Raw genomic sequence first — 26,360 nt, 5'->3', positions numbered from 1 at the left:
GGAGACACAGTTCAGCCCACAGGAGGATCTAATGTCTCCTCCAGCCCCTCATAATCACTTCTGAGAAACACTTGTTTTCTATTTCATTTATTTGACAGATAATATAGATCTGATTTTTAAAAATGGTTTATGAACCTATATATATATATCTTTTCTGATAAATTACAGTATAAGAGTATAAAGGTAAGGACCATGGATCATCATGTAATTATTTTTGTATTTGTGTACTCTTCCATATACAGTACAATACATATGATAATGAATAAATGAAGGGATGCAAACCTAGTAACACAAAATTCTTCTGGGGAGTAAGTGACAAAAATAAATGGCACATGATTAGAGTATATCAATGTGTAATCTCTGATTTTTCATTTTTAACTTATGGTATGCTTTTGACTGATTATAAAAAGTATTATAATTTCACAAATAAGATATTCATTGACATAATAATTGAATTATGTGTAAAAATTTGAAAAATAATCCAATATAGATTCAATAGCTATGTTTAGTGTTTTTGAAGTAAGAGATTCTATTTTGCTTTGCAACTGCAAAGGTTTCACATTTAAACAAGAATAACCAAGTATGGAATGTGGATTCTTTTTTTTTAATTAATTAATTTATTTATTTATTTATTTGGCTGTGTCAGGTCTCAGTTGCAGCACATTGGCTCTTCATTGCAGCATGCAGGCTTCTCTCTAGTTGTGGCACACAGGCTCTAGAGTATGTGGGCTTAGTTGCCCCGCGGCATGTGGGAGTTTAGTTCCCCAACCAGGTATCAAACCCACGTCCCCTGCATTGGAAGGTGGATTCTTAACCACTGGACCACCAAGGAAGTACCTGGAATGTGGATTCTTATTATTAACTTCTCTTATAAATAAACATCACATACCTAAAACTATTTAACAGGCAAAATTCCCAAAAACTGATGGAAACTAGGAATTCATCTCAATTATATAAAAATAATGTTTTAAATTGATATGTCCACAGATGATAATGAGTGTGGAAATTTAACGCAGTCCTGTGGTGAAAATGCTAACTGCACGAACACAGAAGGAAGTTACTACTGTATGTGTGCACCTGGTTTCAGATCCAGCAGTAAGCAAGACAAGTTTATTACTAATGATGGAACCATCTGCATAGGTAAATTCAACTATATAACTTAAAATTTGTACCTATCTCTTATTGCTTATACCTCCAGAGATTAAATAATATTCAAACCAAGTTCTGTCAGTCCTTGATTGTACCCCATTGTTAATACTATCAAAAACTTCATTAATTCCCTTAATTCTCCAGTATGGTGTCAGTTACTACGGTATATTTATCCAAGGGTATAAGAAAAATATTTTTTTTTGAGAATATCAACCAGTTTACCAAAAAATAAATAAATAAATCATGAAGTTATGAAATCTAGCATGGTGGCAAACAACACAATAAATGTTTACACTTTAAAGTAATATATTAACTCTAGAAAATTATCATTGGTATCACCAGATATTGATGCTTATATAAATATGAACTCTGAGATGGGCCCTACATTTTTCTAGAAGGTGCTCAGGAAAGCATTACTTGTGAAAAAATTGTCCTAGTGCTTTTACTGCTGCCTGCTGAAAGTTTGTCACACATAAAATCTGCATTCTGTTTTTCTAAACACTATAGTCCTATTTAGAAAATCATCTCAGATTCACTAAAATGTCTTCTGGAGGGTTATTAATTTCAATTCAATCCCTAAGTGAAATATTGTGAGTCTGAAGAGAGTATCTAGATTTTTTTTTAATGTCCTTCTGTTGTATTTTGGTCACACACTTGATTTATCAGATCCTATAGTCTGAGAAAAAAATAATTGCATAGAAATTTCAGAGACAAATTCTCTGGAGCCAAAGACTTTAACTTTGAAAATAAATTATGAATCATCTTAATCATGGTTTCTAAGAAACTGTCCAGTTTACCAACAGCTAGTATAATTATGATTGATAATAATCTACAAAATTAACAGATGAACCAAGGCCCTGAGAGTTAATTACATAACCAGGGGTAGATATGAGACTTGAACTCAGGACTGTACATGCAACATGGGCAGGAGTAAGGTGCTGCTTCTACTTTCCATAGTTAGATGAATGAGAGATGTCTAAATCAATATAGATCACCCTAAAGCCTTTGATGAGCTTCTAGTGAGGTTCTCATCAGTGAGTTAAGGAGAAATCTGGCAATGTTATCATTAACACACATGATAGTCAGGAGATAATGTTCAAAGAGAATTTATCAGTGAAATGTCTGTATCAAAGAAATTATCCTGTCTTGTGTACTTATGGTTCATAGCATTTTCTCTGCTACATAAACCAGGTAGATTTTATTCTCATATTATAGCCAAGGGAAGTGAAGAGCTATTCCAGATTCACACATTTAGGGTAAAGGGAAGATTAGAATCACAGTCTTGTATCTAGAAAGCCATTGGTATTTCCACAGGAGTCTTAAATGGGTGGCCATTTAAATCTCACATGAATCTGGATCATGCAAATGCAGTGGATCAACTTTGCAAGGGCATAAATGATTTAAAATATGAGAAAATAATGCTATTTCTGTTGAATTATAATTTTGTCTTTATTGTTTGCAGCAAAATTGTTTATTGGATTATAACATTACAATATATGCAAGAAATTAGAATTTTCCCAGAAAACCTAGTACCCCACTCTTTGTTCTTCTCAAACCTAAACTCTTGTCTCTAGTTTTAGAATGTTATATAATGTGTGCCTATTTTATCTATAGTAGATAAGTTCGAAATATGTACCTGTATAAGCTTTATTAGAAAAGTTCTAGTTAATGAAGAAATGCAACTTATGACATCTTAATCACTGGAATTTAATACAAATTTAACTGTGCTCTCCATTCCCTCTTGTCTCTAGAAGACATCTGTCTTTTCATCTGATAATGTTTACTTTTAATATGCCTCAGTTCACAAAGGGATATATATTTCCCTCTCTGTATTCCTTGAAAGTAAAGAATTCCTGTTTAGAAAAAAATTAATCACAGATACAGAGAAAACACACACACAAAGATAATTGAAAGCCAACATTTTATGGGGTTGTAATATATTTGTAATATAAGACTCTTTCTCCCAGTACTCAATTATTATTGAGATACTGTGAAAGGGCCCTGCATTTTTGCTAATTCCCCTTTTAGCTATTTTAAGTAATCAGTAAACAATAACTTAGATTAAAACCCAATACCCAATATTGAGTCCTTCAATTTCCACCTGTTTTGTTTGATGGATTATTTGGTGAAAAAAGTCATTCTCTGGAAAATTGTTATTTCTCACCAGTTTTGTTTTCCTTAAAGATTAAACTTTTTTAAGAAGCAGAACAGCTATTTCTTTTCCTTTTTTTTCCCCAGTACTTTAGTAATTTTCCTTGTGCACTGTGATAATCCTCGGGGAATTTGAACAGAGAACCATAATTCTATTTCCTTTTTACATTAGTGTATCACCTTGTAGTATATTGTTTCTGATTTGAAAGTTTAGCTGATCCTTAAATTTGACATGTCTGGTAATTATAGTCATTAAGAACCTCTATAAAAACATAATGAGGAGGAACCAAGATGGCGGAGTAGAAGGATGTGCTCTCACTCCCTCTTGCGAGAACACCAGAATCACAACTAGCTGCTGGACAATCATCGACAGGAAGACACTGGAACTCACCAAAAAAGATACCCCACATCCAAACACAAAGGAGAAGCCACAATGAGGTGGTAGGAGGGGCGCAATCACAGTAAAATCAAATCCCATAACTGGTGGGTGGGTGTCTCACAGACTGGCGAACACTCATACCACAGAAGTCCACCCACTGGAATGAAGGTTCTGAGCCCCACGCCAGGCTTCCCAACCCGGAGGTCTGGCAATGGGAGGAGGAATTCCTAGAGAATCAGACTTTGAAGCCTAGTGGGAATTGATTGCAGGACTTTGACAGGACTGGGGGAAACAGAGACTCCACTCTTGGAGGGCACACACAAAGTAGTGTGTGCATCGGGACCCAGGGGAAGGAGCAGTGACCCCAGGAGAGACTGAACCAGGCCTACCTGCTAGTTTTGGAGAGTCTTCTGCAGAAGCAGAATGTGGCTGTGGCTCACCGTGGGGACAAGGACACTGGCAGCAGAAGTTCTGGGAAGTACTCCTTGGCGTGAGCCCTCCCAGAGTCTGTCATTAACCCCAACAAGAGCCCAGGTAGGCTCCAGTGTTGGGTTGCCTTAGGCCAAACAACCAACAGGGAGGGAACCCAGCCCCACCCATCAACAGTCAAGTGGATTAAAGTTTTACTGAGCTCTGCCCACCAGAGAAACAGTCAGCTCTACCCACCACCAGTCCCTCCTATCAAGCCTCTTACATAGCCTCATCCAGCAGAGGGCAGACAGAAGAAGCAAGAAGAACTACAATCCTGCAGCCTGTGGAACAAAAACCACATTCACAGAAAGATAGACAAGATGAAAAGGCAGAGGGCTATATACCAGTTGAAGGAACATGATAAAACCCCAGAAAAACAACTAAATGAAGTGAAGATAGGCAACCGTCCAGAAAAAGAATTCAGAATGATAGTGAAGATGATCCAGGACCTTAGAAAAAGAATGGAGGCAAATATCGAGAAGATGCAAGAAATGTTTAACAAAGACATAGAAGAATTAAAGAACAAACAAACAGAGATAAACAATACAATAACTGAAATGAAAACTACACTAGGAGGAATCAATAGCAGAATAACTGAGGCAGAAGAACGGATAAGTGACTTGGAAGACAGAATGGTGGAATTCACTGCTGTGGAACAGAATAAAGGAAAAAGAATGAAAAGAAATGAAGACAGCCTAAGAGACCTCTAGGACAACGTTAAATGCAGCAACATTCTCATTATAGAGGTCCCAGAAGGAGAAGAGAGAGAGAAAGGACCAGAGAAAATATTTGATGAGATTATAGTTGAAAACTTCCCTAACATGAGAAAGGAAATGGCCACACAAGTCCAGGAAGCGCAGCAAGTCCCATACAGGATAAACCCAAGGAGAAACACACCGAGACACATAGTAATCAAATTGGCAAAAATGAAAAGCAAAGAAAAATTATTGAAAGCAGCAAGGGAAAAAATGACAAATAACATACAAGGGAACTCCCATAAGGTTAACAGCTGATTTCTCAGCAGAAACTCTACAAGCCAGAAGGGAGTGGCATGATATACTTAAAGTGATGAAAAGGAAGAACCTACAACCAAGATTACTCTACCCTGAAAAGAACTCATTCAGATTCGATGGAGAAATCAAAGCTTTACAGACAGCAAAAACTAAGAGAATTCAGCACCACCAAACCAGCTCTACAACAAATGCTAAGCGAAATTCTCTAAGTGGGAAACACAAGAGAAGAAAAGGACCGACAAAAACAAACGCAAAACAATTAAGAAAATGGTCATAGGAACATACATGTCGATAATTACCTTAAACATGAATAGATTAAATGCTCCAATCAAAAGACACAGGCTTGCTGAATGGATACAGAAACAAGACCCATATATATGCTGTCTACAAGAGACCCACTTCAGACCTAGGGACACATACAGACTGAAAGTGAGGGGATGGAAAAAGATATTCCGTGCAAATGGAAATCAAAAGAAAGCTGGAGTAGCTATACTCATATCAGATAAAATAGACTTAAAATAAAGAATGTTACAAGAGACAAGGAAGGACACTACATAATGATCAAGGGATCAATCCAAGAAGAAGATATAACAATTATAAATATATATGCACCCAACATAGGAGCACCTCAATACATAAGGCAAGTGCTAACAGCTCTAAAAGAGGAAATCGACAGTAACACAATAATAGTGGGGGACTTTAACACCTCACTTACACCAATGGACAGATCATCCAAAATGAAAATAAATAAGGAAACAAAGCTTTAAGTGACACAATAGACCAGGTAGATTTAATTGATATTTATAGAACATTCCATCCAAAAAACAGCAGATTACACTTTCTTCTCAAGTGCGCGCAGAACATTCTCCAGGATAGATCACATCTTGGGTCACAAATCAAGCCTCAGTAAATTTAAGAAAATTGAAATCATATCAAGCATCTTTTCTGACCACAACATTATGAGATTAGAAATCAATTACAGGGAAAAAAATGTGAAAAACACAAACACGTGGAGGCTAAACAATACGTTACTAAATAACCAAGAGATCACTGAAGAAATCAAAAAGGAAATCAAAAAATACCTAGAGACAAATGACAATGAAAACACGATGATCCAAAACCTATGGGATGCAGCAAAAGCAGTTCTAAGAGGGAAGTTTATAACTAAGCCTACCTCAAGATACAAGAAAAATCTCAAGTAAACAATCTAACCTTACACCTAAAGGAACTAGAGAAAGAAGAAAACAAAAACCCAAAGTTAGCAGAAGGAAAGAAATCATAATGATCAGAACAGAAATAAATGAAATAGAAACAAAGAAAACAATAGCAAAGATCAATAAAACTAAAAGCTCGTTCTTTGAGAAGATAAACAAAATTGATAAACCATTAGCCAGACTCATCAGTAAAAAGAGGGAGAGGACTCAATAAAATTAGAAATGAAAAAAAAGTCACAACAGACACCACAGAAATACATAGCATCCTAAGAGACTACTACAAGCAACTCTATGACAACAAAATGGACAACGTGGAAGAAATGGACAAATTCTTAGAAAGGTATAAGCTTCCAAGACTGAACGAGGAAGAAACAGAAAATATGAACAAAACATAATGAAAAACTCCAGTACAGGGCAAGAAATGACCCTAGCAAAATTCTATATCTTTAGTCTATATTCAAATACTATTTTCCATGGATGAGGTAATTTCATTGCAGAAGGCTTTGAGTGAGGTTTAGCATCCTGCCTATTTTCCTTCTCCTTGGAATCAGAGTAAAACAGAACGTCTGGTGCCCAGCTCCCAAGAGACCTTGTTCTAGACTCACATTTCACAAGTAGGGAAACTGAGGCATCCAGTGGTAAAGTGACTCTCCCAAAACCAAATGAGTAGAACCCAAGAACTTCTTCACGTTTTCTGTGTGCTTAAGAGCAGTGTTCATTACTTGTAATTTTTTATGTCCTATTGCCTTAGGTACCCTGATAAATACAGATTTTTTTTCTGGCTTTGAATAATATTAACATTCAATTTTGTTTTTGCAAATTGCTTCCACTACATTGTATCTTTTCTTTTCAGTGTATCAGTTAAACAACATTAGAAAATTCAGTTATTGGTGAAAATTATAAAAATTATAAAAATCAAAACAATCATATGATCATGTTTTGAAAGAAGATTATGATAAAATACTGCTGTGTTGGCTCATTGTAGACATGAAAAACAAGCATAACCTTATTAATGAAAAAGTAGCTAATGAATTTTTTGACATGCAAAACAAGGAAATGTGTGTTATGATGTACTTATATTTAGCGAAATCGAGTTATTAGTGTTGAGTGTTAGGTTGGTAGTGGAAAAAGTGGATCAGTTATTAAATATAGTTTGTCAATTGTAGCCTGACTGAAATAATTATACAGCAGCAATTTAGCTTTCATGAAAGTGGGGGAAGGGGTTCTTTTTCTCTTTTACAGCTCTAGGAGTACCAAAACATGGCAATTTAATGAGACACTCATTATCAATGTGTTTTCTCCAAATCTACATACTCACAGGGCTCCTGCTATTAAGAAAACACACAATATGAGTAGAATCACTGGACCTGATTCCCAATTACAATATCAGGTACCTACTATATCTTAGGCATCCCTCCAAACACCTTTACATACATTTCCTCATTGGTTATGAAAAAGAACTCTTCTGAGTTAAGAGTATTTTTATAATACTACCCAAGGTCACAGAGCTAATGAGTGTTAGAATCAAGATTTGAATTAAGGTCTTCTACAGGGCCTTTGCCTGTAGGAAGGAGGATACATAGTGGTTTTATTAGATTTAATTAGGCCCTACAAGAAATTGCAAGAGATGTTAGTATGGATCTCAATGTAAAATGGTGGTCACATTCATTTTGGCTAAGCCAGTTTCATCCCTTTTGGGCCTGGGATACTCTTTCAGTATTTTATGAATCTCTTTATATTACTAGGTAGCAAGGAGGCATAGAGTGATATGCTAAGGATAGTGGAAGCTCTTTGACTACCCTGACACACAGCCAGTTGTGGTGGTCACACACACTGTACCTGTTACTAGGTTAAACTCAGTAAGTTCTAATACTGAGGCCAAAATTGAGAAGGATATCAAATTCAGCAAACCTCATGTCTACATTTTAGTAAAAAGTTAGAGAAACAATAATGTAAACAAGGAAAATATAAACAATTTAGAAAACATGTCTTTCATTAAGGATGATTGAGGTTTGAAAAACATTATTTTGGTAGGGTGATTGATATTCTTTTAGAATATTTGGAGTCAGAATATAAAAATTTGCATAATCTTAATCTCAAATGTTTATTTCCCAGAGTATGACCTCATTATTTTTACAGATTAACATTCTGTCACTTGGTGAATTCAGAAGCTGAAATACCCTAGTTGGTCCAAAGCTGATGTGCTGGGATAGGAGACAGCTGAGCGGGTGCTGGGAGGGCTGGAACCAGAGGAGAGACCCCAACATAATGACCTCAGGGTATGGAGGATGCACAGGGGAAAGCTGAAACCATCAAGAACACCAAGACTGTGTACATCTGTGTCCAAAGTGCACGAGGGAGGATGCAAATGGAGTTTGTAAAGCTAAGATCAGTATGTTGCTGAGAGATTGGGCTTAGGACAAAGTTCCCAAGAAAAGTTGTGCTTTTGAAATTGGGAGAAATCAACGCTTCATTTTCAGTTAGCCATAGAAGGTATCCGAAAATATGAAGTGGGTGTATTCAGAGAACACAGCTTTCTTTCCCATGAAATAAGTTTTTCTATTTATGATACTTCATGGATCTCTTCACACCTTCACTGGGGTATCATCCACATTTGGGTACTGCACAAATGACTTCTTCAACGCTGCTCCACAAAAGACTAGTCTTTTGCTTTCTCATATTTTTTTCTCACTTCATTGATCTCATGAAAAATAATAATTCTAGTCTGCCCTCCCACCTGACTTCTTTACTTCAGCCCAACCTGGAATGATTTTGCTAATGATTCTCCAGATCCCAAGAGCCAACCTGCTATCACCTCCTCCTTTATTTCTGTCCTTTTTTGGTGTGGAGTGGCAGTTTATGAACACATATATATAGAAATTCAAGGAAGAGGGTGAGGGTGCTAGGGCAGCATTTGTTTATTTAAAAGTAGAGAACTTGGACTTCTAGGCAGTACAGATCATGACTATGAAGACTTGGCAGAAGAACAAGGGGTTTTCTACCTCTTTTTCAGGGAGTTAATAGTCTTTCTAAGTCCAGTACCTTCACCTTCTTAGCTAATGGAAATTTCTTCAAGAACTGGCAGGAGACTTGCTGTCAGTTCCAGTTTCTGGTGGTGTGAGGTTTAGTGTTTTTTTTTTTGTGCCATTATTGCATTTTTAAAATGAGAAATGAGGATCAGCTACATTTCAGATAGCTTGCTAGATGACATTTTAATTGGACTTTGATTACTCCCCCTTATTATGGCAAACAGGATTGTGCCACTCTATGAGTCTTTAAAAAATCAAATTGTATATGCAAGATTACAGATTAATGCATTAATCTAACATAGAGAAGCTCTAAGATGTCAGGGCTAGGCTAGGAGCACAAAAATCTTTACATTAGTTTAAGGTAATGATCTGGACTCTTCAGTTCCTTGGAATCATTCCCTATTGGAATGCCTCTGCCTACTGGCAGAGTATTTATTCTGTATTTATAACTTAAGACATATTTCACTATTCATTATAGTATGTAAAATTTTAAATTAAGAATACAAATTATGTGAGTTTATAACTTACCATTTTTATTGTAGCTTTGATATATAGCTACTGAAAATCTAAGACTTAATTCTGTACAGTTTGTTACTTTACCTTTGACGACCATGTATTAAGAATCATAGTAAAATATAACCTGAACAAAAGTAATAAGTTCTGGTAAAATTTTAAGGGAGTTGAATCATACATTCTGCTACATCTTAATTTTTAGGTTTACTTATATGGAAAAATGAGGCTTTGGAAAGAAAATGGGCTACTCCTTTTTGCCCTGCAGATTACTCTAAACTGAGTTGTTACAATTAGTTTAATTTAATACTAGAAAACAAAGAATTCTAAATGTATTTTTAAAATTAGATCTTTAATTAGGAATAAATATTACATCATCAATGATTGAAATTACTCTAATGACTTTGTTGATGAATCAAGCTATTTAGAAAACAATTCAAGCGTTGGTCTATGAATAACATTTTCAATATATTGTCAAAATGGATTGACCAAATCAAAGTTAAAAATATATATGCAGGGCTTCCCTGGTGGCGCAGTGGTTGAGAGTCCGCCTGCTGATGCAGGGGACACGGGTTCGTGCCCCGGTCTGGGAAGATACCACATGCCGGGGAGCGGCTGGGCCCGTGAGCCATGACCGCTGAGCCTGCGTGTCCGGAGCCTGTGCTCCGCAACGGGAAGGTCACAACAGTGAGAGGCCTGCGTACCACAAAAAAAACAAAAAAATAAATATATATATATATATATATATGCAGCTATGTTTGCTCTGTCATTTTCCAAATGATGGAATTTTTCTTGCTATCTTGTAAAACTCGATATGAAATCACTAACTGTATGTAATACTATTATCAACAAGGTAGCAACTATATGAGCACTAAATTAAAATTTTAATTTTTCAAATATTCCCAGATATAGATGAATGCAATGAATCATTTGCCTGTGGAGATCATGCAATGTGTGAAAATGTGGTTGGTGGATATTACTGCTCCTGCAAGGAAGGTTATACATCCACAGGAAACTCACAGTTCACACCTAATGATGGCACTTATTGCCAAGGTAAATTATATTATTATATTTTATGTATTATCAAAGCACCATATAAAATATGTACTACATGGTTGTGAAGTATCAAAGAGCTACATCTTCCAAGAAATGTGCTAGTATTCCTTTATCTATAAAATGGAATAAGAAAAGTTACAGTTTTATTTAATGGAAGATGTAGACCACATGTTTTATGTAATTACCATACCCTGTTTCCTTAGGGTAACTACAATATTCTATTTTCCATAAAATATTGCATTTTAATGAATAAAAATAAATGAATTTTTATTATGAATAAAATTTTAAAATAATGAATAATGAAAAAAATTTAAATAAATGAATTTTCATGAATAAAATAAAAATGAAACTCAAACGATAGGAATGTTTTTAATGTCTAAATAAGTGAGCAAAATCACTGGAATCAATATTATCTTAGGAAAAATATTTTTTAAGACTTAATATATAATCTTTTTTTCTACAGAAATTGTGAATCCAGACTGCCATTTAGATAATATCTGTATTGCGGCGAATATTAATAAAACTTTAACAAAAGTGAGTAAAGGTATTGAATTAAAAATACGTTCTATTTTGACATTTTGGTTTCAGTTTAATTCTTTCCAAAGTCACTTCTTTTATTTTTTTTCTTTTATTTTTTTATAAAATATGGAACACTTCACGAATTTGCGTGTCATCCTTGCGCAGGGGCCATGCTAATCTTCTCTGTATCGTTCCAATTTTTAGTATATGTGCTGCCGAAGTGAGCACTCCAAAGTCACTTTTTTAAAAAGAGTAACAAGCAGTTGGTCTTCATGTAGAGTTGAAACTGTTTACATATAGAGATCTAAGTACTTGATAGGATTAATTTGAAAATCCCCAAAGTACTGAAGAAGACTTACATATTTAATTTAAGTTACTTTTTCACTATTCGGTAGACTGGAAAGTTATTTTCAACATGTAAAGAAATTGGATGGATAAAATAGTAAAAACACACTTTGACCCCAGGCCATTTTCAAATTCTAAGGAGACATAGCTGAATGCAACTAGATTTTGTACACCAAAATAAATACTATTTTAAAGAGTAAACAAAGTAGGACATTCATAAAATTACTGTCCTGAGATTAGAAGTGTGAGTCTCACATGACTCATTAACAATGAGGTAAAAGCAAATTGCCATTTTATCATGTAAAAAAATTTCTCTGGTTAATTAAAATCTAATTCAAATTAGTTATAATTTATTTTAATTAACTTTAAAATGATAAATTCAAACATGTATTGCCTTTCTGAAGTAAATTCTATGCCTTTTAAGCTATTTGCTAATCCTTTGTAAATAATTTCAGGTTTCACTGCTTTGTATTATGGTTTAGGTGTAATCTGATAACTTATTAATGTATAAGAGAAAAAAAAACTCAGACCATATTTATCATGCAACATTTATTCTTGAAAAGATCTAGTAGTGCTTTAAACTGGTTTCCTTTCTCTGGGCTCATTTTTGTTCAGATTAGGCACATAGAAGAACCTGTGGCTTTGCTACAAGAAGTCTATAGAAATTCTGTGAAAGATCTTTCACCGACGGATATAATTACATATATAGAAATATTAGCTGAATCATCCCCATTACTGGGTTATATGAATAGCACGAATTCGGCCAAGGACACCCTTTCTAATTCAACTCTTACTGTAAGTATATTGAGCTTTAACTCATAATTGAGGCTTAAAATTTTCCTTACATTTGTGATTAATGTAAAAGTCCAACATTTTTAAAAGATACACTTTTTTTCAACAGGAATTTGTAAAAACTGTGAATAATTTTGTTCAAAAGGATACATTTATAGTTTGGGACAAGTTGTCTACAAACCATAGAAGAACTCATCTTACAAAACTGATACATGCTGTGGAGCAAGCTACCTTAAGGCTATCTCAGAACTTTCAAAAGACCACTCAGTTTGATACTAATTCAAGTGATATAGGTAAGAAACCAAGGTCAATTTCAAAGCAATTGAGTTTTCCAAACAAGCCACTCTCAAAAGAGAAGAAAAGTCTTTAAAATATTGCTAATTAAACTGGCAGTTGTTTTATCAATGTAGACATGAATGGTGATGCATATCACAAGAGTAGTTATGAATGAAGTGTGAATAAAAAGGATGAGTGCCTAAGATTTGCCACCTACTTATAGCCTCCACCTTTTTCTATCTCTGAACTGTTTAGCATTTAAATGCTCAGAGACCATTACTCCCTTGTCATCTCATGACTTGGTAGGATCTGTCTTGACCGATCATAGTACAGACAGATTTTCTGGATGTCGTATATTTCATTTTTTTAAGTTTAATTTTTTTTGAAGTATAACAGACAGAAAAGTGCACATGTCAAATGAATATAACTTGACAAATTTTCACAAAGTGAACATGTCTGTATAAACAGCACCCCAGAAGACCCCTCATCCCCCCGGCAGCCACTCCCTGCCCCATAAAGATTATACCATCCTGACTTCTAAAACCATACCATGAGCATAATTTTTAGTGTCTCTGCAATAGTCTATGGATAAATCATATTTTATGTAACCATTCCCTGTTTTTCTAATGTTGAACGTTGAAGATGTTTATTTTTAACGTTGAAATCCTTTGGGCGTATATCTTTGTCCTGAATGTAGTATATTTAAATTTCTCATTAGGAATCCTTTGCCTTTCGATAATATAAAGTAATTAGCATAGCAAATTGGAATGTTTCCTGCTTTATGAAATCTCATACTTAACACATTAAGAATCTGGATCAAATTGAGGCTGCCTGTAAGTTGTTCTGAGGAAACAAAGTACACTTTCTGCAGTAATCATTGCATATACACCCCTATTATATTTCTGGTTGTTATCCTGCTGTGCACCTATAGATATACAAAAATCATTAACTCATCGAGATTTACCAGTTACTCAAAATTAAGGTAGCAAGCATTGTGACCATATATAGGAGCCTAAATTTCTATGATGTTCCTGCATGAAAAAGGTGAAAATGCACCAGGTAAGGAAATTATTACTCAAGAATTTAAGTCAATCACTCTGTATATAATAAATTATATTGTAGATATCATCCTCTAATACATTGTAATTGCTTGTCTGCTTTAGTAATTATGATTTATAGCTTCTTTGTGTACATACATATTTTCTTTTATTTTATTCAATAAAGTTAGAATTAAGCCATGAATGCTATAGTGAAATCAAACAAATAAACTTGAATCAGATTTTTAAATACAAATTATAATGTCCAAACATCATGTTCAGAATATGTTCATTCTACCTGCCGTAATTAAGAAGTTGAAATATAACAATGATGGATGAAATTGTCTCTAACTAAATAAATACATTGATTAAACTAATTTCAGAGAATTTATTATTTTCATGATTTTGTTTCAGCTCTCAAAGTTTTCTTTTTTGATTCATATCACATGAAGCATATTCATCCCCATATGAATATGGACGGAGATAATATAAAGATATTTCCAAATAGAAAAGCTGCGTATCATTCAAATGGTAGGACTTTGACAATCTTATATACAATATTTCAATGTTTTGCAATAAATACCATACATTTGATTGTATCATATGTGCATATAACTTGTGTGGTTTTCTACAGAAAAATATTTTATGTTTATACACAGAATTTCCGTATTTATATTTGAGATTTTCATTATGATAAAAATACCTGGGTAGAATTTTAGCTGATGATACCTAGATCCTTCTTGTCCTCGATCCTCCAACTCTGTAACTGTCTAATAATGTTAAGATCCCAGTGGAAATATACAAAGGAACTGTGATTTTATTCCTCATTTTGCAGCAGTCAGATGCTATAATTTTCATAGAGTTCTTCTAATATTTCGTCTTCAGTAATCCTTCATATTCCTCCTTGTAAGACTGAATTTGGGATTGTATGAGGAAGATGAATAGAGGTAGTGTTCAAAAAGGTAAAAAGTTATTGTTTAAGCATGGATTTCTCTTCCACTCATTTCTTAGTTTTTGTACACTAAACTCTTCAGCTAAACTAAAGGCAGGATTTCTTAAGAAATGGGACCAGAGAATGCTAGTACTAGCAAGTGACTTTACGGTTATCTAACCTAATGGCCTCATTTTATGGATAATGGAACTAAGGCACAAGAAGCTAACGGGTTTGTCTCTATGTACATCAACAGATAATACAGAACTAAGACTTGAAGAGAAGGAGGTAACAAAGAAATCAGCCCTGACCAGCTTTCCCTTGTCGCCTAACCACAGGCAAACTAGCAGCTGCTATTTTAATTTAACCATTTATCTGCTCTCGTAGTGCAATGCACTTAGAAAAAAAAATCTCTGCTGATAATAGAATTGGTGCTGTTCACATATAGGTCAAATATATTAACTATAAAACATGAATTATAATATTTCCACAAAGCATTGTGGGTGGTCATACGTACAAACGGAAAATATATACAATAACACACATATGTCACTTTTACAGACATCACTTCATTAAAAAATATGTTGTCTTTATTGTTAAAAAGCTTGTTGAACATTCCCTCTCAGAATACCGTCTTTTAAAAAAAATTTTTACAGCGCTAATGTGGGAATTTTTTTCTAATCCATTGATATTCTCCTTTCCATTTTTTCTTGTCATTATTTATTCAAAAGTAAGAAACAGATGGCCATGAAAAACAAAAATAACTAAGCCATACTGCCATTGAACCCATGGCTCTTACCCCATTACATCATATTCTAATTAACCAAGCACACACGTAATATTTAGGAGCAAATCCAAAGAATGTGTTAAACTGTTGTATTTTCAAAGACAATTTGAGTAGTATTTGGAAGTTGAGAATAAAGACATTGAAAATACTTATCATAGTGACAGATGATGAAATTGTCATGGAATTAATATCTCGAAGAGATCGTGTCTTAGTGTATGGTAGTTTTGTTACATTTCATAATCACGCATGCAAACGCTGACATTTGAAAGGGACAGTAATATCAGCTCTCCAGAAAGCAGAGGGAGAAAATTTATTTTCCTCAAGGTTGAATCTTCAAAATAAGGACAAGTGTAAGAAACTGATCAAACTCACTCAATGATGTCTACATGTGATTATTCATTTATTGACAAACTTCCTTAATAAAAACATTCATTAGTTAAAAGCTGCATAGTATCATTAGGAGGAAAATAAGGGTGGCACAGATGGATTTTTAATCTTTTTTATATACTGAATCTTAGTGCCTATCATTAGTGAATGAACCCCTAGTTTACTGAAAATAGGTACAGATCTGATATGAGAGTTAAAAGCTAGATCAGGCCTAGAATTAGTGAGAAATCATGGGAATTAAAATAGGTTCCAAATGATTTAAAAAGAATGAACAAATACTGGATCAATATTCAGAAAAAGATTAAAAAGGGATTTTGGACCATTCTACGTGGCATGAGGCTCCTTTTACCCAAAGTCAAAAATTGATGTTAAATAAATATTTTCCTTTAGAAAGTATCAAGTGATAGATTTTTAAATCCATGTTATCTCTTTGGTGCTTCATTTGATTTTGGACCACCCACTACTACAACCTCTGAGAAGTTGCTGTTGCATGAACTGGTTCATTAGCTGGACTAGGTCAAGTTCCCCTAAGAGGTTTCCAGGTTCTGCTTCCATCCCTGGTCTGTCCATAGCAAATGCTGGGCTAGTTGTCATCTGGAGCCATCACAATTTCACTAGCCCAACCATGTTATACTAACATTATTTTTTTGATATAAGTTTTCTGGGCTGGCAGTTTAGGAAAATATGTAATGTATCTGAATTTCAGCAAGGCTCTTAGCAGTATCTTGGGGTGCCTTTTTATACTAAGATAGAAAACGTGAATAGTGACACATTTTTGCAACTTCTAGCTCACATAACCATATCCAAAGAATATTAGCTATTAGTGTGATATTGTGATGTGGATGGTTCCAGCATTATATCACAGACCTTTGTTTTTGATGACATTATCAACATTTGTATTAATGATTTTGATTAATTTATGCTTTTCAAATTATTTGCTGGTGTCACAAATTTGAGGGAAAATGAATATGATAGAGTTCTTCCTAATTTGTCCAAGTATCTAAAGCAAACATATAACATTTCTAGTTAATAAATATAACAATAATCATATTAATATAGCATCTTAAATTTTATAGAAGACTCTCTCGTATAATTTCATTTGGTCTCCACCTTATCCTAGTAAATAGCCGGAGGGAATATCACTGCCATCATGTTATACATGAGAAAACTCAAGTTTACCCAGGGACACACAAGTAGGAGAAATGACTAAAACCAGAACTTCTAACTCCAAGAGTAAATTCTGAATATAAATTCCTCAACTTACTGTCCGTAATTCTGTACAACAGAGAAGGAATGTGACCTAAGTGACAACAGGAATTTTAAAAGATAATAGTTGTCCATGTTGAGTTGTTCACACACACTTAATATCAGTGATAATGAGCTGCTGATAATGATCTCAAAAACCAAGGCAATTTGAGATCCGTTAAAATAGGTGTAGTGTCCAGGCTAAGGGAAAAATAGGCATGTGATAGTCTATACTGATCAGGTAACATTTCTAGTATCTGGTTATGTGCTGATGTGCTGCATTTGGGGAGTGTCAGGGGTTCAGATAAATGGCTGCCTCGAAAGGCAATAAATTCCCTATGCTGTGTCAGCATAACTATATGTCATGAATTTAAAGAGGAAGCATTTCAGTGGGCATGAGGTTGAACTCAGTGGCATCTCACAACTCTTTCAATTCTAAACTTTCTTAATACTGTAAATCTGTGATAATTTTCTCCCAATATCTTTCTAATTCATATATTCGCCCAGCAAAGTAGTAAGTCAAAATTTTATTTTTCAAGTGAATATACTTTACTCCTTGGTTCTTAGTCAGCACTTGAATGTAAATTTATCTAGGACTATTTTTCTCCTGAATATAGTCTGTGCCAAGGGAATGCTACAGTCCACAATCAGTTTCAGAGTCACAGAGGTCAGAGAATATGTCTTAATATGGTTGGATGATGTAAGCATAGATATATTATGACCCACATTTCAGTATCTGGGAATTTGTATGACTCCCTTTGGTCAATTTTTATGTTTATTTTAAGAATTTCACTGAATACACTTATTTGATTGACAGGCAGTGTTGCAGTTGCATTTTTATATTATAAGAGTATTGGTCCTCTATTTTCATCATCTGACAACATCTTATTGGAACCTCAAAGTTATGATAAAGCTGAAGAGGAGGGAAGAGTCATCTCTTCAGTAATTTCAGTCTCAATTAGCTCAAACCCACCCACATTGTATGAACTTGAAAAAATAACATTTACATTAAATCACATAAAGGTAAGTTGTGTTTCTGTTGACTATTGATTATAATTGTGAAGGATTCAGAGAAATGTACATGTTTTTGTAGTGTCACTTTAATTGTATGTGAGTTCTTGAGTTTAAAAATGCAAATTCAAAATTGAAATAAAAGAGTAAAGTGGTTTCAACTAATTTTTCTATAAAATATTTTTGTACTTTCAGTGCTCTTTAAATTTTATAATAAATACCAAAGAATTTTATGTATTTGATTATCTGAAATTAAGATACATTTTAGTTTTATTTTTAAGTACATTGTTCATTTTGGAAGTCTCCAGCCCTTCAAGGAAGAAGTTATAAAAAAGTATTAAAGAGATAAATGTTACTTGTATAATGAGGGAGGTGTTTGGTTAATTGTCATATAAAATAATACTTGCAGGGATTTGGGTGCTGATTAAAATAAAATCATAGAGAAGTTCATAATATTTCATAAAGAAATTATCTGAGAACACTTTTTTATCTTTTTTCAAACCCATGTATAATTAAAACTATACAATAAAAAAAAATGATTAGAAATAACTAAGTATTTAGGGTTTCTATAGACCTAAAAGTGAAGGGGAAACTCAAAATTATATTGTTTGCTGCATTTTTACAGTTAATGGTTTATTGGGCTTTCAATTGAATTTCAATCTTAGTACATTATTAAAGTGCCTCAGAAACTCTATTTGGAGAACCTTGAAGCTGGGCAATTGTATTTGCATGTTTATGGAAAACGGGATTAAAAGAACATATAGTCAGCCCTCCGTATCCACAGGTTCCACATCCATGAAATCAACCAAACACAAATGGAAAATATTCAAGGGAAAAAATTCCAGAAATTTCCAAAAAGCAAAACTTGAATTTACTGCAGCCCGTCAACTATTTACATAGCATTTACATTGTATTGAGTTTTATAAGTAATCTAGAGATGATTTAAAGTATACAAAAGGATGTGCATAGGTTATATGCAAATACTACTCCATTTTACGAAAGTAACTTGAGTATCCGTGGATTACGGAATATGCAGGGGTCCTGAAATCAATCCCCTGTGAATATCGAGGGGCCACTCTATATGCTTCCATACAGTACAAATGTGTCACTGTAAAGACAGACATCTGATGTAGAGAGAAACAAAATGTATAGAAATTGCAAGTAAATAGTAGGTCAAACCTAAACAATGGTGGGCATTCTGTTGAGGGAAAAAGAAGGTGTGAAATGTTTTAAGAATGGAAACTAAATTTAGATATTTTCAGATGCTAAATGCAAATGACCTTTTGATACTAGAAAACAAACATTGTTCTTTTACATGGTCTTATGGTTTTTCTACAGTTTTTACCAGTGGAATGTTTTGGCAGCTGAAGAGGTGCCAAGGACAGCCCACTTCTCCCATCTCTGTTTGACACAGCAACAAAACAAAACACACAATTACACAAGAGTTCTTCACCATACTTAATGAGAAAACTAGATTGTCCTTAATCTTCTTCTCTGTTCAAATTCTTTTCCCATTCAAAGCAATGACCACTCTGAAATTTCATCTCTTTCCTCTGACAATACATTTACCTAATCAATTGCTTCCCTCTCAGAATAAAATTTGGATACCATTTTATTCTCTAGGAAAATCGAAGTTATTTCATATGTAACACCTTCCACTTCCTGATTCCCTGATAATTGCAACTTCACCAACTAGTATATACTTCATTACTTTAGAGGAATATTAATTATAGTTGTTATAATAATACAGATAATAATAATGATAATAATTATAGCAACCAATACTTTAATAATGCTTATATGGAAACACGCTTTGTTCTAAGTTATTTACTTTAATTCTCACAAGAACCCTATGAGGTATGTACTGTTATCTCCATTTCACAGATGAGGATACTGAGACTCTGAAAGATTAAATGCCTTGCCCGTGGTCACTCAGTAACAACTGGTAGAACAAAGTTTCATAGCCACAGTTTTTCTCCAGAATCCATTCTTCCACAGCTAAGGTACTCTCCTGCCTGATGCTATTCTCTGAATCACTCCCCCACCTACCTCCCAAGAAATTAAGCTTTGTCCGTTACCTCAACTTTCCTGGATGTCTCCACATTGGTCCCAGTGTCTCAGCTAACAAATAGGCTGAAGTTTCTGGCCTCCTACAAAATGGGAAAGCATTTTCCATTGACCCTCTATCTCCTTCACCCCAAACTTAATAACTCCTCTTATTTTTTTAAGCTTTTAAAAAATAGATATGATCTATTGCCTTCATCTATAGAAAATGTGGATTTAATTTTCTTATACATGTCTTCCCTTGTGATCCACACACTCCCCCAACTATTCATCCTCCCATGCTTCATCAAATTTTGGGTTAAATCAGTTTTCAATGTGTTATACACAGCTGAATCATGAGGCTGAACAATTTTCCTGGTGTTAGTAAATTCCCTTAATTTAGCTTGCTTAGATTTCTATTTATCCATTACTAATTAGTCCCCAAACTTTCTGATAGTACTATAAATCTCCTTATAAAACATTCAAATACATAAGATTATCAGCTAAATTAATGTTCTGGAAACATCCTTGTTAGGCCTCTGTGAACTTGATCCTGTCTGGATGGTCTATCCTTTGCCTTCTGTATAGCTATCAGCCTGGACATCTCTGTCACCATCATCCTGGGCATGCAACTCTCCTCTCTCCTGTGTCAGATTCAATGTTTCCTTGAACCAACGATTCCTCTTTCTTGGTTTATCTCTATATTTTGGTGGCATATTCTCCAGTGACTCTTGAGAAAGGTGCCCAGAAAGTCAAGTTTTTGAGCTCTTGCATTGCCTTTTTAGCTAAGTATATACTATATTTCTATCTTATCCATACACTTAGATAAATTCCATGGTATAGAGTTATAAATTGTGAATAATTTTTTCTTCAGAATTTTCTAGACCTTGCTTATTTTTTTCTAGCTTTCCAGGTTAACCTGGGGAAGTTGCATGCAATTAATATTTTACTTAAAATTTGCATTCTTTTGCAAGTGATCTGTCTCTTTCTCTCAAACTTTTGAGATCTTATCTTTATTCTCAGGATTCAATCAAAGATGAACCTTGGTGTGGATCTTTCTTTATTAATTGTACTAGGCATTTATGTGAGTCTGTTCAGTCTGAAAATGTATGGTCTTCAGTTTTAGGGAATTTTCTATTATTATTTCTTTGCTAATTTCTTCCTCTCCGGTATCTCTGGTCTCTTCTCTTGTTATTCTTATGTAAATATTGGACTCTCCAGCTGAGCCTCTAAGGTCTTTTTGGTTTTTTTCATTTTAAGTTTTCCTTTACATTTTTTTTTTCCTACTAACATATTTTATTTCTACTTTATACTTAATTATAACAGAGCACCCTTATTTTTTGAACTCTACTTTTGTTTCACAGGTGCAGTATTTCTCTGTGGTAGTATTTATATTTAAAAAAAACCTGTGTTCTACTCCCTACATTATGTTGCTCGTGATTTCCTCTGTTTGGCTTGTTGGCTTTTTGTTCTTTGTCTTTCATGGTAGAGTGTGTCCTCGGAGGTCTAGTGGTTCATGGCCATCCATCCATATCTAATAATGAGACATTTGAAAGATGATTGTGTGTTCAGGAGGCTTGTGGCAGTGGTGTGCCTCCCTAGAGAGTTATCATCAGGCTAGTTTCTGGCCATTGCACTGGAAGATCCTGAAGATCACTACCTAAAAGTCATTTCTCTTCAGCCTTTAGTTTCTCAGAAACCTTTTAGTCTCATGCCTAAAGACAGAAGCTCACTGCAAGGATTAGGAGAATAAAAAGAAAGTGGTGGGCAATGGTGGGTGCTCAGCATGTAGACAAACCCTCACTTAACCCCTGTTTTTTGAGTGATGCACTCTCAGCTGACTCTAGTTCCTCAATTCTAGAGTCCTTCTGGCTCCTCTAGCTTATCTGTTTGTTTGCTTTTTAACAAGAGTGGGATTGGGTATTTTCCTGGCAGTTTTGGGGCAACTGGATGTAGAGTTTCAATTTTCTTCACATAGCGTGACCTCTTTGAAAAATTTCTTGTCATCTCTCCAGTTTTAGTTCAATCAATGTCTTCCTAGACGTACTCCAATCAAATTGGCCAGTGCTCCAACTATTGATCTAAGTGTTGGATTTTCTATATAGGCCATTAAAGCAACTGTCTAATTGTATTAAAATCATCTAGGCTTCTGTCCTGCTTGAGGGCAGATGCTTTATCTTTTCAACTAAGAATCCGTGGCTCCTAGCACAGTGCCTATATTTGATACTCAACTAATATTTTCTTTAATGAATAGTTGTCTGAAGATTTGCATTTGGTTCTGTTTTACTCCACTTATCAATGATTAGTCTTGCATATATTTTTTGACATCTCTTGGGCTCTCAACACAATACCCACTCACAGGGTTCGAGGATCAAATTAAACAAAGTAGGTAAGAAAGCACCTAGTTAACTATAAATTGTTATATAATTGTAAACAGTTTTTATTTCTACAAGACACAAGCGTAGGTATACAGCATTCTATGAGTAACTTATTAAAACTTACAGTGCATTAAGTATTGTGTTATGATTAGTTAATATTAATATATGATAAGGAGAACTCTGCTATTTATTGAGCAACCTTCCTGTAGTCTATTTGATCAGCCCCTGTCTATCTCTGATCTTACACTCAGTACCCTTTACCTCATTCATTGCTTGAACTGCACTGGCTTCTAGATGTTTCTGGAAGACCTTCATTGAGTCTCACTTCAGAGGTTTTCCATTTTCTATTCATTCTATTCATTTTCTATTCTTGGAACCCTCTGTTCCCAAGTCTTTAGGACTCACACTCTCACTTAATTGAAGTATTTGCTTAAATGTCATTTCCTAGGAAAAGCCTCCTCAGATTACTTCTGTTCTCCTTTCCCTAGCTTATTTATTTTGTTTAATAATATCTTATCTCCTCATTAGAATGTAAGGTCAATAACAGAAACACGGAGCTTCCCTGGTGGCGCAGTGGTTGAGAGTCCGCCTGCCGATGCAGGGGACGCGGGTTCGTGCCCCGGTCCGGGAAGATCCCACATGCCGCGGAGCGGCTGGGCCCGTGAGCCATGGCCGCTGAGCCTGTGCGTCCGGAGCCTGTGCTCCACAACGGGAGAGGCCACAGCAGTGAGAGGCCCGCGTACCGCAAAAAAAACAAAAAACAAAAAACAAAAAAAAACGCAAACACTTTTTTTGTTTTGTTCAGTGCTGTATTTTTAGCACCTGGATCAATGACTAATATCTAGTGCATATCCAATAAACATTTATCGAAGATAATGAGATATGTCATGCACCATTCTAAATGACATACATGATCTCAATTGACAATAATTCTCACAAATGCGTGACACAGGATTGATAAAATATAGCATGATTGCAGTATAAACTTCAATTTTTTCACACAACAGTAGCATTCACTTATTAGCATTGATTTTATGCTTTACTTTTTAGGCATGGTTTTAATTATATTGCTATGCAAAATGGTATTTTAAATATAACCAAAACGATGTCGTATGTGTAAATTTTTCTCTTTTTCCTGTCAGTAAAATGTCTCTTTTTCAGACCACAGATAAGTATAGGAGTCAATGTGCATTTTGGAACTACTTACCTGATACCATGAATGGCAGCTGGTCTTCGGAGGGCTGTGAGGTGACATACTCAAATGAGACCCACACCTCATGCAGCTGTAACCACCTGACACATTTTGCAATTTTGATGTCTTCTGGTTCTTCTATTGTAAGCCAATTTTCCAATTCATATTTATAAATCTATTTTTTCTTCTTCTTTATGTCATTCAAGAGAATATTTAATTTTTATATGTTTTCTTTGGGTATAAATAGCATATTTAATTTACTGATACAATCTCAACATTACCTTTTTTTTAGTCTTTCTTTTCTTACCTGCCTTCTATGACATATCTAGTTTGGATCTTTGGTTATTCTTAGTGTAAGACTTACCTAATCTATAATATCTAGTAGATTGTGTATTAAATATCTATCCATTGACTCTTAGTTTTTAATGTGGCTTTTAAGGACCATTTATACATTTTAAAGTATCATGGACTTCAAGGGCTTTTGCCTTTGTATTGAAACTTTATTTTTACTGATGACAAATTCATTAAAAATATTTGATACCTGGTCAATAAGTATCAGCACATTCATAACAAATACCATGTTTTAATAATGTAGAACCCCACAAGATTTTTAAACATGAAAAATCTTTCTAAGGTGAATAGCTTCATAATATGTATTTTACATCAGTAATATCTTGCTTTTACATTATATAGGTTTTTATTTTATATCCTTGTATTGGACTCTAGATTACAGGCTCATTTCCATACAATACTTAAAATCCATCAAATACATATCATGACTAAATAAATCTGCCTAACCCTAATGTCAGTAACAAAGATGATTTTTTTTCTGAATGTTAAATAAACAAAGATGCCTCTTAAAACCATCTGGTTAGAGTGAAACCATCCTTTCCAATTTCAAAGTCTCGCAACTATACTGTTTTTTTATTCTACATATTCAGCATTTCTGATACCTTTGTTTAATGTGTTTAAATGAATTACTGCATAGAAATTACTTGTTCTTACCACTGATAAAACTGCTTTAATTAACCATTTTCACATTACAATAATGAATTGCCTTTCTAATATCAAGAAACTGATGGTGATAACATTGTTAAACCATGTACTAATATATACTATGCTTAGGGAAAAAAATCACTAATTACAGAACTTTTAAAGTGCTACATGATTTATATCAGATTTTCTGAATGTTGAACATTTTCAAAAGTACAAAATGTTCTCATCTAAATGCACATTTGTATTTTTACATTTTAGGAACAGTTTAATGTTTCACCAAAAAGGGAAGTTCATTATATGTTGTAGTTCCTTTGACGAGCTACTGAGTTATTCTTTTAACAGTTGTATTATTATTTTCCCTTAGGGTATTAAAGATTATAATATTCTTACAAGGATCACTCAACTAGGAATAATTATTTCACTGATTTGCCTTGCCATATGCATTTTTACCTTCTGGTTCTTCAGTGAAATTCAAAGCACCAGGACAACAATTCACAAAAATCTCTGCTGTAGCCTATTCCTTGCTGAACTTGTTTTTCTTGTTGGGATCAATACAAATACTAATAAGGTATGTAGATCGCCCTTACTCTCTATTTTTATTTTCTAAATTTTTACTTTCCTAAATATATATGTCATAGAAACATGAATTGGAATTAAGGGCTTAATGGGGCAAATACACGATATACTTTATTCTTAAGGTGTTTCTAAGTTTGAGAATGCTAATATATCTGAACAACTTGCTTAGTAATTCCATTAACCACAGTGGCCCTCATTTTGATGAACTGCAAAAACTTGTCAACAAACTGAAGAAATAACCTTATTTTGTTTTTTGTTTTGTTTTGGTTTGTTTTTCCATGGGCGTTAAACAAAAAGAGGGGAGAGAGAGGGGAGAGAGAGAGAGTTGGAAAAAATGTTTATCTCAAGACAGGGACGGAACACAAAAGTGGCTAAGGTTCATAGGTTGAAATATGATGAATTAGCTCAACCTAGTAAATGCACTTTTCTAACCATTTTCCACCATTATTGACTTAGAGCCTTATCAAATAATTCCCATCTTGAGCTAGTCTGGGTCATCCTCGAAGCAGACACTAAAGTGGGATAAAACAATATAAATTTATTAAGCGAAATGGCTGTGAGAGAAAACGGGAAGAGACAGACTTGGAGAGCCATCAGACCAAGATGCAGGCCTGAGCCTGAGTGAAGGAAAGAAAGGTGAAAGGATGAGTGAGTAGAAGCGCTTTACACAGCAGCGCAGTTCTAAGGAAAGCCCAGTTTGCCTGTCAAGGAGTCCTTTGAGAAGACCCTCAGCCAAAGTCACCTGGCAGGTCTCTAAAGAACAGGAATGTCTTGCTGTGCTCAGTCAATGGCTGTCAGCAGCCATCAGGGAACGTGAGCATATCAGTGGCTTTCCTGTATAGCAGCTGCAGCCTGCCCTGCCGCTGGAGACCA

The 26,360-nt window shown here is 34.5% G+C and overlaps 1 protein-coding gene and 1 non-coding gene across 3 annotated transcripts in view; one reads left to right on the top strand and one right to left on the bottom strand.

Annotated features, from left to right (window-relative positions):
- ADGRL4 (adhesion G protein-coupled receptor L4) overlaps nucleotides 1–26,360 on the top strand; it is a 121,943-nt gene that overhangs the window by 63,532 nt on the left and 32,051 nt on the right. The window contains exons 3-11 of one of the 2 annotated variants that reach the window (XM_027114154.1): nucleotides 988–1,140; nucleotides 10,823–10,969; nucleotides 11,436–11,506; nucleotides 12,452–12,631; nucleotides 12,738–12,921; nucleotides 14,356–14,472; nucleotides 18,109–18,314; nucleotides 23,885–24,058; nucleotides 25,276–25,479. In XM_027114154.1, the coding sequence (XP_026969955.1) occupies nucleotides 988–1,140; nucleotides 10,823–10,969; nucleotides 11,436–11,506; nucleotides 12,452–12,631; nucleotides 12,738–12,921; nucleotides 14,356–14,472; nucleotides 18,109–18,314; nucleotides 23,885–24,058; nucleotides 25,276–25,479 (1,436 nt within the window). The remainder of the gene's footprint in view (nucleotides 1–987; nucleotides 1,141–10,822; nucleotides 10,970–11,435; nucleotides 11,507–12,451; nucleotides 12,632–12,737; nucleotides 12,922–14,355; nucleotides 14,473–18,108; nucleotides 18,315–23,884; nucleotides 24,059–25,275; nucleotides 25,480–26,360) is intronic. The other variant, XM_027114155.1, reaches the window with a different exon arrangement.
- LOC113624618 (U6 spliceosomal RNA) lies at nucleotides 11,612–11,719 on the bottom strand. The gene has a single exon (XR_003434407.1). It is a non-coding gene; the product is annotated as a U6 spliceosomal RNA (small nuclear RNA).

This window comes from Aethalodelphis obliquidens, unplaced genomic scaffold (assembly GCF_003676395.1).
Source record: "Aethalodelphis obliquidens isolate GAN/ISIS:26980383/991018 unplaced genomic scaffold, ASM367639v1 scaffold13, whole genome shotgun sequence".
In the NCBI taxonomy this organism is placed as follows: Eukaryota; Metazoa; Chordata; class Mammalia; order Artiodactyla; family Delphinidae; genus Aethalodelphis; species Aethalodelphis obliquidens.
This window is presented reverse-complemented; position numbering and strand designations above follow the sequence as displayed.